At 42.0% G+C, this 14,064-nt stretch overlaps 1 protein-coding gene across 1 annotated transcript; it reads left to right on the forward strand.

Annotated features, from left to right (window-relative positions):
- The first annotated feature begins 1,357 nt into the window (after positions 1-1,357).
- Positions 1,358-14,027, forward strand: LOC107217274 (fibrillin-1). The gene is made up of 15 exons (XM_015654737.2): positions 1,358-1,667; positions 4,701-4,994; positions 5,131-5,361; positions 5,446-5,593; positions 6,276-6,484; positions 6,766-6,915; positions 7,008-7,166; positions 7,330-7,467; positions 7,614-7,987; positions 8,414-8,549; positions 8,630-8,761; positions 8,983-9,861; positions 11,014-12,342; positions 12,744-12,873; positions 12,964-14,027. The coding sequence occupies exons 1-15, from the start codon at positions 1,595-1,597 to the stop codon at positions 13,370-13,372; spliced, it is 4,791 nt and encodes a 1,596-aa protein (XP_015510223.2). The 5' UTR covers positions 1,358-1,594; the 3' UTR covers positions 13,373-14,027.
- The last annotated feature ends 37 nt before the right edge of the window (positions 14,028-14,064 follow it).

Consider the following 14,064-nt stretch of genomic DNA (forward strand, 5'->3'; position numbering starts at 1 on the left):
ACATATAAAATACGTACATGCATATCTATTATCTCTTACCGGGAGCTATTGGAGTTAAACAATCAAATTGTGGATTGAAGAACTGCATAAAGCATATGTGTACCTTCTGTCAATAAAAGATTAATCCGAGACCTCTAACAGTTTGGACGATAACGTAACGAACATAGTTGAACGAAATCTCTATGCGCTTAGAGACTAACAGCAGCAGAAACTACCACACTTGAGACGTTCGCACGCCTCAAAACGAAGCCAAATAAAAAAAAGGGTCGCTTGTTGTGTCCACTTGACGAAATGAGCTCGTTCAGCGTCACCAGACTGCACGTTGCATTGGGAGAAGAAGCGAGGGAGCTCTGAGCAATCTGTAAGAAACATGTATTGGACACGTTTAAATTTTTTCACAAGAGTCTTGATTGTGAAGTGTACACGGCATATTTTAAATGCGTGTCATGGCCGGCCTACCGTATACATATATAGTATTTTAATAACCGTCACTCCGTCTGCCACTAAAATCTCCCCGTCGCACTGCAGCAATTTATACATAGCAAAGGAATCAAACACTCACGATTAATCAAACATGCATCGCAATCGCTATTAACTTCGTCGGTTGTCTGTCGCATATTCATTTTAATAAATCGCAATGTGAATTTGATTTCAACGTCATGCTTTTCTGACAGACCCTGATCAAGCTTACAACTGCAAATTGGCGAAACTTTTACAAAAGAGACTTTTGAATTAAGGGAAACTTTCTTTTTTTACAAACTTGTCTTATTTTCTTGGTAACGATCACCAAGTTTTTTCAGACAATCATCGTATCAGGTTTCCCTATTGTCTACAATTGTGTTTCTTTTTTCAACGAATTCTATTTTCATCATTTCTGCACCAAGGGTTGGAAGTTTTAGGGGAATCGTACATTCAATGATTTAGAATGAATTTTGTGTCAATATCAAATTACATTCTTCGTCAACTGTCCACCATCGAACTTCACTTGTTTTTCCGATCTTTATGAACATGAAAAATAAAAACTGAAGTACCTAAGTTGTCATTTTAGGTTCCGGTCAGTTTTTATCATTAATTTTGGTACAAGACATTTGGATAAAATTCAGAAAAATATTCTGAGCCGAATATTTCGCGCATGAAAGGTATTTTCGAATCGACATCCGACGTGAATGAGAAAATCTAACTGTTTAGATTTACGTTTATATATGAGAATTGAGAATTTGGGATGCCAAAGAAGAAGAATCGGCCAACTGCTGTTGGAGGGGACTCCCAGAGATATCAGACTGAACCAATAGCAAGTTGGAGGGGTTGCGGTGTTTGTGGGTGTACTGGTACGTTTGTAGAAGCGTGCGAGACCGAGAAACCGAGTCTTCACTGTACTCGGAGCATTTCCTCCGTGCACGAGCGCAGTGAGTCGCGATCCCTTTCATCGTTTCCGTTCTTCCGGACAGTGAAGTGTTTCCCCGTCATCTTTATTCGTGAATTTTTAATTTTTCACTTCTATCGTTGAGAAGCGGAAAATATTTCGAAACGATCTCACTTTCTTCTACTTCCGGGATAATAATTCCCGGTGAACTGCATTTTGGTCAGCTTGAGGATGGACCACGCGCCTAAGAGGATGGCATCCGCATGGATTTTCGCGTGCTGCGTTTGGATCCAGCTATCATTAGGCAATTACTATTTTGCATACATACACATCATAACACATATCCTGTATAACATCGTTTATCTGCTATACGGACATGAGAGCGCAACCCACTGCATGCTCCGGTATGCAACTGCTCCTATTATCCCATTGTCTCCTATGAATTATTTGCCTCAAGAAATACCGGCGTGAGGTTGTTAAATTTTAATTATACTCCGTCCCTCCAACTGCATTCTGCTCCAGTCGTTGCGCCGTATATATCCTAGATAAATAATCAGAATCCCCTTCGCCATGTGCTTTTATTCTTACTTCAGTCCTTTTCATTTCATGTACCGATTAAATGCACAAGTAATTCGAATGAACATGAAACTATTGAATAGATCTCGTTGCGTCACAAGCTCGCAGATGTCTTATATATACATTTAATCAACGGAGATATAAGAGCCACGTCGAATGGGAACTTTTACGAATTTCATAAGTATTTATTACATGTGTCGTATAAAAATGTAACAGCTCAGGGTTTCATTGAACAACTGGGGGAACTCGTGACACACCCGTGTTTAATCGTGGTCCGTGATACCGTTGACAAACAATAATTTTTTCCTTGTATTTATTTCCCCTTTTTTCTTCCTTCATATTTTTATTCGACCTGAGCTGATAGCTGCCCTGATCGCAATGTCACTCGTGGAGACGTGAGTAAATCCATCACTCACTCAATTTACTGACAGCTATGTACACGTACATACATAATATTATCACCCTACAGTTATACTTTAGTCACATAGCATCATCGTGAATCTTTTTATCTATGTCATTATTATCTTACTCTCATAGGAGACCTTCGAGAAGTTTGTTTGCTTAGGTCAGTTTTAGGGTTACCTGCTCCATTATGCTTATGGGGTTCTCTACGGTATAACTGGTATAACTATATATAATAAAAACGAAGATGGCAAACGCCGGCCACTTTATGTTAACCGCTCTTTGATCGCTCTTACACAGCGTTCGAAAAGATTGCGATAACTTTTAATTGCTTTATTTCTTGAAAAGATGTGTAAATATACAAAAGATAAGTTTTTACATAACGCAAGTAGATGTTTACTTCTATCAACCAATGTGTACACACCCTTGTGCTCTTTTTATTAACACTGCACGAAGCCCAATATCTTCTTTACGAGCTTATGATACAATTTTTTGAGGAATTACTTGTGTTAAGCTAATTTTTGTGACATACAAGGAAACAGCTGAGATTACGGTGTCTTAATAATTGTACAAGTTACAACATGAGAGAAGTAAAAGAAATATATATATACATATATATGCGGTATACAGGAAAGAGTAGACACATTATCGAAAATAGATTTTCACGATCATTCTAGGTTCTGGAGAAATTTCATCGAGTATTTGAGACATACACAAGTCAAGATCAGTGGAATAATTGTGAAAAAAGGCCCGTAGCGTTCGTCATTTAAAGTTGCTGTAGAGCATGATCTTGAAAAGTAGTAATACGTATTAATTTTAGCTTGTCATCAAAACCCTTTCGGATGTGTACAATATAGCTTTACACAAACATTTTATATTTTGCATAACGAGAACCACTTGTTCATGGTTTGCTCTGAGAACTGTAGGTGAGGTAGCGATAATTACGGTTCGCAACCTCAGCGAGGATTTATCGATCTTGATTACAGATTTAACCCTTTCAGTTACACATTATTTAACTCAATATTTGGGCCTGAATTTCGTTACACGGAGGTCTTTATGGTCACTGATCACGAATCTGAAGTTAGAAATTGATAGTTTCGAAATTCAAAATGCCGGATCCAATATGCCGAATGTAAAATCGAAAAACTATAAAAGTGCGATGATTCTGGCCGAAATATATTTTGATAGCCATACCAAGTAGCAAAAATCATTTAAAGTTTTAAATAAACTGTGATAAGTCATAAGGCTAGGACAAGGAAATTTTTGAGGTAGGACGCTGAGCATCCCACTGTGACTGAAAGGGTTAAGCGAGACAGATATTAGACTTTATACACTGGCTTGATTAATGGCAATGAATCAGATTTTGCCAAGCATATTGCGGCAACATTAGTGAAGTGTAGCACGGCCATCGGGAGTCTGTTTCATTTACTAATTATACAGGGTTAGTCACGTAATATGTCAAGAATGGGAGGAGCCTAGTTGACGCGAAGCTTGCCCCTTCCCTTTTAGCCTTTACACTAAGCTCCTCCCATTCTCGACACACAAGGTGATTTAACTTGTATAAGCATGTAAACACATAAAATATTATAAGATGTAACGAAAAAATTGCCTGATAGTTGAACGATTTATTTCTGCATGCTCATCTTTACATCTCACGTGAGAGTCTGACGACATGTTGGTGGTAAACGGTATCCTTCTTATTGTTTCTGTATAAACCGGCAGCTATTCCCAAAATTCACGTTACAGATAAGCCGAATGCAAAAAAATATTTTTATGCAAATAGCTGATCTACACAATGTTATCAAAGTCTTTTTGCAAGAGTCTGAACTGAGACTACACAGAAGAAGATATTATTCGGATTGTCACTTTGCAATGCGTCATCTGGTGGAAACGACTCAAACTAATGCAACCAGGCTGATAGCTGACCGTTGACCGCGTTTCTTCGCGTGTGGATGGTAGAACAGACATATTAAAGATTATTTTTGATTAATTTATGTGACACGAGTAATTTGAAAGCCCAAGAAGTACGTTTTGCTTCCATTAAAATTAAAAACTTAGGTTATGTGGTGACAAAATGGCGTCGACAAGTAGGCTCTGACGTCATGAGAACAATTTCCAATAATAGGGATAATATCAGAAATTCAACAATAAGTACTGAAAGGATCAAACATCAGCAAGCGGACAACTGTTTATTTCTGTGATAACGATTCCCAACTATGTTTCAGAGGAAAACCGTATATCGTTTTTCGGATAAAAAATTTCTTTCATGCACCATTGACACACAATCAGTTCAACTTTTTACCAGCATATTGACTTACCGTTGCGGACTGATTGTGATGCACTTACTCCGAATCCTCAGGTGTGCTGGCCGTCGAAACGGGAATGGAGTCACGGTTTGAGCATTGCTGTGGACTCGGATCCTCTTGGGCCGGCGAAGGACTAAAATGTGAATCTTTCACCGGACCCGTTGCCGGAGTGGCAGCAGTCGAACAAGGACTCTGCCTCTCGGCTGTAGACATTTGCTGTATCCGTGCGTATCACGAGAAGCAATGCGAACTTGGCAAAAGTGAGGCTCGCGCCGGATTGGCCTGCGTCGGGAATTCAAATCTTGGAGGAGATTACCACAGGGATTGCTGCGAGGGCTGTAAGCTGGGTAAGTGTAGGTGCTAAGGTCTAAGAAATAATGTCAAAATTTTCTCTAAAAAATCAATTATATGTATTTAGCCCAGATTTTGTACGGAACAGCCAATTTCCACATACCATTCAGACGAATGAATTTATATGCAAAGGTATCCTTACCGGGTCAATGGGTCAAGGATGTGCGTTCAAAAGGTTCGCGTTTGGCAAACCGTGGGATCCAGCGTTCCTTGAATGCTGCCACGAGGCATCGCCAAGCACCACAGAGCCCTTCACGATGCCGGGATCAAGTACTGTCACATTCGATCCGACGAGCAAGTCGACGATAATTACATCCAGCAATGCTCCTCATTCTAGTCCTTCGGTAACGATGCCAAATGGGGGTAGGTGATCGTCGCATCGCGAAAATACTGACCAAGGCCTACTTTTTTCTGTTCGCAATCGTTCAATGTCGTTCTATTTGTTAGATCTAGACGACATTTGTGCCTTGATGAAGGGCCTACTCTGCTCCGACATTTGCATCGCGACACCAGGCTCCTACAAGTGTGCCTGCCGCGAAGGTTTCACCCTGTTGGAGGATGGCAAAACATGCAGACAAGACTCCCCCGATGATAGGTAATCTGTAGAAGACGATATTTTCCAATTAATCGTGTCCACTCAAAATAGTTCTGAATTAAAAATAGTCGGGCAATGGCTACATTTTTGTATATAGAGGTTTTCGAACCTCAGGAGCTTAAATCTGACCTCTTTTTTTAACTGCATAGCCGGTGTTTGGAGAAAACAGCAAGATATGAAATTTTCTGCCTTCTCCTCAAAAACTGCTATCGATAAATAAAAAATTACTTGGCTATCGTGTAGAGCGAAAAATTCTACACTGAATTATGTTCCCATTTTTCGGAAACGAAGTCAGATTAGCAAATCAGGAAATAAGAGATCCTACTTATCGACGGCATCTGGGGAATTTTGGTGGAATGATTTCTTTTTTCTTAATTTGTTAATCCGATTTCATTTCCGACAAATCAGGACATAATTTAATGTAGAATTTTTCGCTCCACACGGTGGCCAAATAATTTTTCATCTATCGGTAGCAGTTTTTGAGGAAAATGTAAAAAATGTAAAATTTTGCGGTTTTCTCGAAACACCGGCTATGTAGCTCAAAAATGACCTCAGATTTGAGTTCCTGAGGGTCGAAAGCCCCTGACGCAATAATACAACCATATCTCGAATAATCTTAATTCCGATCTATTTTGACTGGACTATGTCACCACTAATTTGTTTGTGAATGAACATATTTTAGGTGCAAAGTGAACAATCCGTGCGAACATCGCTGCACTGATACCGGTGAGGCGATTCTCTGCAGCTGCAATCCAGGGTATGTTCTCGCGAGTGACAAGCACTCGTGTCAAATCAAACAAGCTGACACTACACCTCAGACCGAAGAAAACGGATCACAGTTTAAGTGTCCAGTCGGATACCAGTACAAACCATCTAAACACGTTTGCGACGGTTTGTACTATGTAGTTCGATCACGTATACGTAAACTATTATGATAAATGTGATACAAGGCGTTACTAATTTTCGAAGCGCTCGATACTAACGATGTTATAGAATTATTTATCGTCTTGTTCGACGATTCGAAAATTGTGGTAACATCTCAATTTACTCTAGAAATCCTCATTCGTTGCCATGTCTTTGAATAAACTGTACATGTGTTTGCATTATTCTTGTGAGTTTAGTATTTCAATGCGTATTGTTCACTTTTTATGTGTGCTTGCTGCTTTGCTTAGATGTTGATGAGTGTGAGCAAAATTTGTGCCCCGGTGATTGCAAGAACACTATAGGGTCCTATAAGTGTCTTTCTGAACCACCGAAAAACGCTCCATACGAAGCCTGTCCACCTGGCTACGTCTGGGAGACCGAGGAAGCCCTCTGCGTCGGTAAGTGACGACTGAAACTGGACAATTATTCGTATAAACAAATCATCAGTTCCCACGTAAAATTTATAGTAGTCTAATAAAACCCTGTTTAGATATTGACGAGTGTTTCGAACTTCCGGAAGCATGCAACAAAGAAACTCACGTATGCGTAAACACCCAAGGAAGCTTTACGTGTCACGAGCTAACTGGCACTGGTCCAAGATCTTGCCCTGCCGGTTTTAAGTTCGATACAAAAGAAAGCCTTTGCAAAGGTGAGGGTTTTTTGTTGGTTTTTCATGGTCTTTATACCAGATTCATAAAGGTCATATTTCAAATATGTACGATAATCGTTCGCTGAAACAAAAACATTAATTTTGAGTTACATCCGAACTTTGTTACGCACTTGTATTTTCCAATACCTGCGAACTTAATCAGACGTCGACGAGTGTTCCGAGGGTATTGATGGTTGTCTGAAAGAAACTGAAGAGTGCCGGAATACTGATGGAGCGTACGAGTGTGACATCAAGTGCGAACCAGGATTTACATTCGGCAGTAATATCGGTAGCTGCATCGGTAAGCAGTGCCTACATTCATACCATTCAAGATCTTTGCTTGATGTATTAACTAGATGTTGCCTTGATCAATTGGCGAAAAAACAATTATATCCTGCAGTATAGAAAATATTGCATTTTTGGCAATCCAGCGGTTTTACAATTCAGATATTGACGAGTGCGCGAAGAATGAGTCACAGCTTTGCCCAACACCCGGATCGAGGTGCGTCAATACCGTTGGTGGGTACGAATGCGTGGATCCTGGACTTGCTGATTCCATACCGAAAAAGGAACAAGGTTGTATAGCGGGTTATAAGGCAACTGGAGATCTAACACAGCCATGTATAGACGTCGATGAATGTATGGAAGGTCTGCATAGCTGTAACGAAAAGTTTGAGAAGTGTGTTAATCAAGTTGGTAGCTACAGATGCGACCCAACTGCCGAGTCACCGAACGAGACTGACATTTCTGGAGTGAACTTTGATGGGTCTTCATACACCGAATTCCCTGCATATCAAGGCACGGCTAAAGAATCGTGCGTGGTAAGTACGGTCCCTTCAAAACTCGGATTATGACCACAGATTTTAAATCGAGTCTAGAATTGGTTCAACTTCTTAAAAGTGTCATCAGATGCTCAAAAAGTGTCGTGTATTTAAAAAAAAATCACTGATTACAGTATTAAATTCGGCGTTTTCAATATTTATAAGAACTTTATAACTGCTTCTACCTCTTTCGGTACGGCGAAACGTTCCTTACCATTCCTGCAACAGTTCAGAAATCATACTGTTTGGACATCCAACAGCATGAAAGCGAACGATATTTATAAAAAAATTATTACACCAATTCATTACGAAAAATACCATATGGAAGACTATCATTGCACTGTGAAAATGAAAACGTATGTGATTGTTGGCGAATTAATTGTTCCTCCTTTACCCTAAGCACGCGCACTTTTTGCATGACTTCAGAACCCGGGAGATTGCGTTGTACCAGCCCCGCGTTCTAGTAAACCGGAAATTCCTGACCAAACTGATGATGTATCTATAACAGAGCCAACGTGCCTTCCAGGGTACAAATACAACTATGTCACTGACAGATGCTATGGTAAGTGATTAGGATTTGGAACACGGCTTCAAACGGTGGTACATATCACAGCAATGAAATTTGAAAATTTGATTCTACAGATATCGATGAGTGTTCGTCAAATCAGCACAATTGCACAGGGCCTTTATTAGAGTGCGTTAATCTGCCAGCAACCTATCGATGCGACTGTCGAACTGGATACGAGTTGAACATCACAACGTTCCAGTGTCAAGGTATAGCGCAATGATCTGTTAGGCTCCGTCAAATTGTAAAACAGTTTTCGTTATTGAAAAAGCTGCTTAGAAAACCAGTTTCTCTTCGCCTGTAGTAATGCAATAAGCGAAATGCATGCGCGGTAAATGGTATTGTTTCTACTCTGCGATAAATCTGTAGTCTCATTATATATTCGAATGCACACTTCACACACGACTTGCGCCTGTCTGTCATTATCTAGACATTGATGAGTGTGCAAGAGGATTGACCGAATGTAGCAGCGGCGAGAGATGTGTAAACTCGGTTGGGGGCCACCAGTGCGCTCCGGCTTGTCAGTTAGGATTTCAACCACATCCAACGGACGAATCTCTCTGCCAGGACGTCGACGAGTGCGAGCTGGGCATCCATTCCTGTCCACCGCACTCTCACGTTTGCGTAAACACGAACGGATCTCACGTCTGCGACATTGCTCCACCGTGCAACACGGGTTACAAGCGCGACGAAGCGTCGGGTGAATGCATCGACATCGACGAGTGCAGTCAGGGTCCTGGCTGCCGGGAGCACGAACGATGCATCAATATTCCGGGAAGCTACGACTGCGTCTCCTTGTGCCATTCCGGGTGGCTCTATAATCCACAGATAAAGAACTGCCAAGATGTCGACGAATGTCTGCTCGGTCGTCACAACTGTCCGCAGGATACCCACTCTTGCAGAAACGTCGAGGGGTCCTTTGTCTGTGATCCGATACCACCGTGCGCCAACGGCTTTTGGCGTTTGCCGAATGGAGAGTGTGCCGACATTGACGAGTGTACCGAAAATGTCCACAACTGTTTGATCGCCCGGCATCAGTACTGCGTCAACCGAGTTGGCAGCTTCGAATGCATCACTCGATTCCCGGCCTGCGACAGAGGCTACGAGTTTTCCCTGGCCTCTGGACAGTGCCAAGACATCGATGAATGTGGGAGCAACCAGCACAGCTGTGACGCCGAAAAGAGGGAGAGGTGCGTCAATCTTCCGGGTACTTACAAGTGCGAGAGACCCACCCGTCGGAGGACCCAACAGCAGCAACAGACGTGCCCTTCCGGGTATAGATACGATAGTCAGTGGAGGCGCTGCTTAGGTATGTAATTGCCAACATTATTCTTTTACATTCGTGTAATATGTGCAATAATGGACAATTTAGGGATTTTTTGGGAAAAAATTTGCCACCTACAATTACTGTTTAAAAGAGTATATTCTAATCCAGAGATGAGTGTAGGATGGTGCATGACTCTCGCACGTAAATATGGGAGAAGGAGTTGAAACATGATAACCAATTCATGTTGTTTTTCACTGGGATTTAGAGTAATTTATAAGGATGAAATTAGAATAATATTCCCTCCACGTTGCCAATTCAGGTATATCTTTTTCTAATCAGCTCGTATTAGAACAATTTGCTAACTGTAAAGATGCAGTTCACTTGTCACCATATTATATATATATTACTATATTTTTATTTGGATTGTGCATTTTGAACCTGATATTTTAATTCAATCATGTCTGTTTCAGAATACTTAACAGTTAATAAAACTCTTGCCTATACCATGGGAGGCATGCGAAGATCTGGTTGCATGTAACTGGCTTCTTTTTGTGCATGTTTTGTGATTGTGCTTATTGTTAGTCCAGCCTTGAAAGGCTCGTTGATAAACTACAACTCTTCGATCGACGGATGCCGAAATATCTTCATTGGCACCTGAAGTTCGAAAACATAAGTGTTGCTTTGTGATTATTTGAAACTTTAAAAATATATAAATGAGTATACCTACCTATATCGATGCAACTATGTAGAAACAATATTTACATAACGCGAGCATGTTTACGCGTTTGTCCATATGTGTTTTCCGTACAAAAAATACCCGTTTTAATGACAGTCGCGTGAGTCTGCGAATGCGCATGCGTGGAATATGGAAAAGATCATTTTTAAGTCCTAGGAGTTGAAAATGGTCTTATCTGCGCTGCGCGCATGCGCTGTTGCAAACAAATCTGACATTGGGCGATTCTAACCTCAATTTCGTGCTTCGTGAAAAAACATGTAACATACTCTTGTTATGTAAAGAATCGTATGCAAGAAGGGGGCAACGGTCTTTTCGCCCCGCGTATTTGCAATATTTGCCTTCGGCTCATCTACGACTCATATTGCAAACTTACGCTCGGCCCGAGAAGACCGAGTTTGCCTCCATATTACAGGATATATTATTTTTCTTCCAAAGATTTAATTTGTCGTTTAAACCAGATATCGACGAATGCACGGAGGGCACTCACACTTGCGGCGACGGGCAGTGCTTCAATCAGCCGGGTACCTACACTTGCGCGAGAGCCCCGACTCCGATCCCGCGTGCTTCGTCGCACAGATGCAGCCCCGGAGCCAGATATACGAAGCTCGGTTGCGAGGACATCGACGAGTGTGCGGAGGTCGAAGAAGCATGCACGAGCACCGAAGACTGCAGAAACACGCCAGGCAGTTTCACGTGCACTTGCAAGCTGGGTTTCACCCGCGAAAACGTGACCCAGGCCTGCGTCGACATAAACGAATGCCAGATCCAAACGCACAGCTGCCTGCCGACCCAGCGCTGCGACAACACCATCGGAAGCTTCACGTGCGTCAGGTTCCTCAACTGTGGCACCGGGTACACGCTGAACGCCGCATCTGAGATATGCGAGGACGATGACGAGTGCATGCTCGACACTCACGACTGCGGCCCGGGGTACCGATGCAGAAACACCCTCGGCTCCTACCGCTGTGACAGACTCCCAAGGCAGAGCAGCAGCAGCACCGTGTCGTCCACCAGGTTCTACTCCATCCCCATCACCACCACTCACGAGCCGTACTTCATCAGAATTCCAAGCACCATTAGACCGACAATTTCCGTCTCATGTCCCCCGGGCTTCAGAACCTTCGGGAGCCAATGTGTCGACGAAGATGAGTGCGAACGGTTCCCGAAACCATGCAGTCACTCACAGAGATGTGTCAACACTGTCGGGTCGTACAGATGCATGCCACTGATGATTTGCAGAGCCGGATACAAGCTAGACGAGACCGAATCCCGGTGTGTCGATGTAGATGAGTGCGCTGAGAGAACCCACGATTGTGGTCCTCGGCAAACTTGCGAGAATCGCCCCGGAGGGTACATGTGCTCTTGCCCGCCTGGACACACGATCGGATTGAACAAGGACTGTGTTGACATAAACGAGTGCGAGTTGTTTGCGGAACGTATCTGCGCCTCGAACAGCAAGTGCGTAAACACAGTTGGCTCTTACCGGTGCATTTGTGATACAGGGTTTGTAAACGTCGGCGACACCGCCTGCCAGGACATAGACGAGTGCAAACAGTCGTCCCGCATTTGTCAACATAAGTGCATCAACACCTGGGGATCGTACACGTGCGCATGTAACCCTGGCTTCAGAATCAATTTGGATAACAGGTCATGCTCCGATATTGACGAGTGCCTTGAGTTCAAGGAAAACAACTTGTGCATTGGAATGTGCGAAAATAATCCAGGAAGCTACAGCTGCCAATGTCCTAGAGGCTATCGCCTCGGGTCGGACGGACGGACCTGCCAAGGTCAGCTGATTATAGAAATTTTCACATTTTTTTTATTTATATGGACATTATTGGACACAGCCATATTTTCTCGCAGACTTTTTGGTAGAGCTCGTCGAGACCTTGAAAACTCTTGAACATAACTTTACTCTATCTGTAAGAGTTTAGTCAGCGTTCGCATAAGTATATGATTCCGTTTCAACTTGGCTTATAAATATCTTTATATCTCCAAAACTATTGATCTGGTTGTAACAAAATATAGCCTAAAACCTGGCGAGATGTTTTAGCTATCCTTTGATAAAATAGAACCGAAGGTGGTTCAGTAGTTCCAGAGTTATAATAAGTGAACATACGAACATACAGACACAGAGATGTTGAGTTTTATATAGGTATAAAAGCAATGATCTCACTTCTGTTTTTAGACATTGACGAGTGTGAAACCGGAGATGTGTGCAGGGACCCGGAAGAGATGTGTCAAAATACTCGTGGCCATTATCGATGCAACAGAATAAATTGTCCGCCTGGGTATTACAGAGATACGCAGAGAAAGAAGTGGGTGTTACGTCAAAAGACTAACGTTCCTTGAAACTGTATAACATACCAAAATATACTACGACTAAAAACGTAAATTTCATTTTATAGCCGATGCCTAAGGACTTCACGATATTGTCAAACAGGTGATATGGCGTGCTTGCGTTCGCCTTCTCACTTCTCGTACAACTTCATGTCGTTCGTCAGCATGTTGCCTATACCGCAAACGGGGCAGATAAAATTGTTCACCATGAGAGGAACGGGGGAATACGGTTCTTCGATCGACTTTCGTATGGAACTTGTCGATGCAATAGCACCGCCCGGTGTTCAACGCGCTACTGAAAGCTGCTTCAGGCTCAGACGACCAGCCCATACTGAGGCGATAGTGGTGATGACACAGAGTATCCAAGGGCCTCAGGAGATCGAACTCAATCTTACCATGGAAATATACAATAACGGAGAATTCGCCGGAAGTGCGGTGGTCAAACTATTCATCTTCGTTTCGGAATATGAATTTTAGAGGTATATTATATAATATGATATACTTGCATTCGAATATGCAAATGTCTTCTTTCTCTATTCTTGACGACTTATTCATGGTTACTAATTCCTCACCGAAACTTGACGATTCAATACGATAAGTATAAGAGAAAACGGCTCAAATCAGAAAGTATGATTTATGAGGCAGCGTTTAAAGTTAATTCACATCGGACTCTCTACGATTTTGTGTACTTCAACTTTTTACTTCGGCCATCTCCAAAATGTATTTCACCAACACAGCTCGCGCGGCGAGGCCGGAAAATCGTGCGGAATCTAGTGTGTAATCAATTTTTGATTTTACGTTGCTCAATTCGGTGTCCGACGGTTAAAATAATTTCGTCCGTTAGGCAAATTAAATGTCTTCGAAGTTCACCCAAAAAGTCAGTTTCGTTCACATTTTCTCGCAGGGACTCTCTTTTGGTTTTTCAACAGCGGACTTTTCTCCTCTGATGATATTTCGTGTTTCCAACAGACACCACTCTTCCACGTTATTTTTCGCCCTACACTAAAGCTAGAAGGATATAGTATTGTAAAAATACGGAAGTATAGGTATGGTTCACTTAAAAATTGCGGGTTATTTTACCGCGAACGAAATGGTTTTGGGAAATCTGATTACGGAATATAGGTGTAGTAATAATTGTACACCTATTTTTTAACCATCTACAATGTAAT

This window comes from Neodiprion lecontei, chromosome 5 (genome assembly GCF_021901455.1).
Source record: "Neodiprion lecontei isolate iyNeoLeco1 chromosome 5, iyNeoLeco1.1, whole genome shotgun sequence".
Lineage (NCBI taxonomy): Eukaryota > Metazoa > Arthropoda > Insecta > Hymenoptera > Diprionidae > Neodiprion > Neodiprion lecontei.

Coding starts and splice junctions, on each gene's coding strand:
- LOC107217274 (XM_015654737.2), top strand. CDS start 1,595: ATGGACCACGCGCCTAAGAGGATGGCATCCGCATGGATTTTCGCGTGC. Junction 8,762..8,982: donor CACAACGTTCCAGTGTCAAG/GTATAGCGCAAT, acceptor GTCATTATCTAG/ACATTGATGAGTGTGCAAGA. Junction 9,862..11,013: donor TCAGTGGAGGCGCTGCTTAG/GTATGTAATTGC, acceptor CGTTTAAACCAG/ATATCGACGAATGCACGGAG.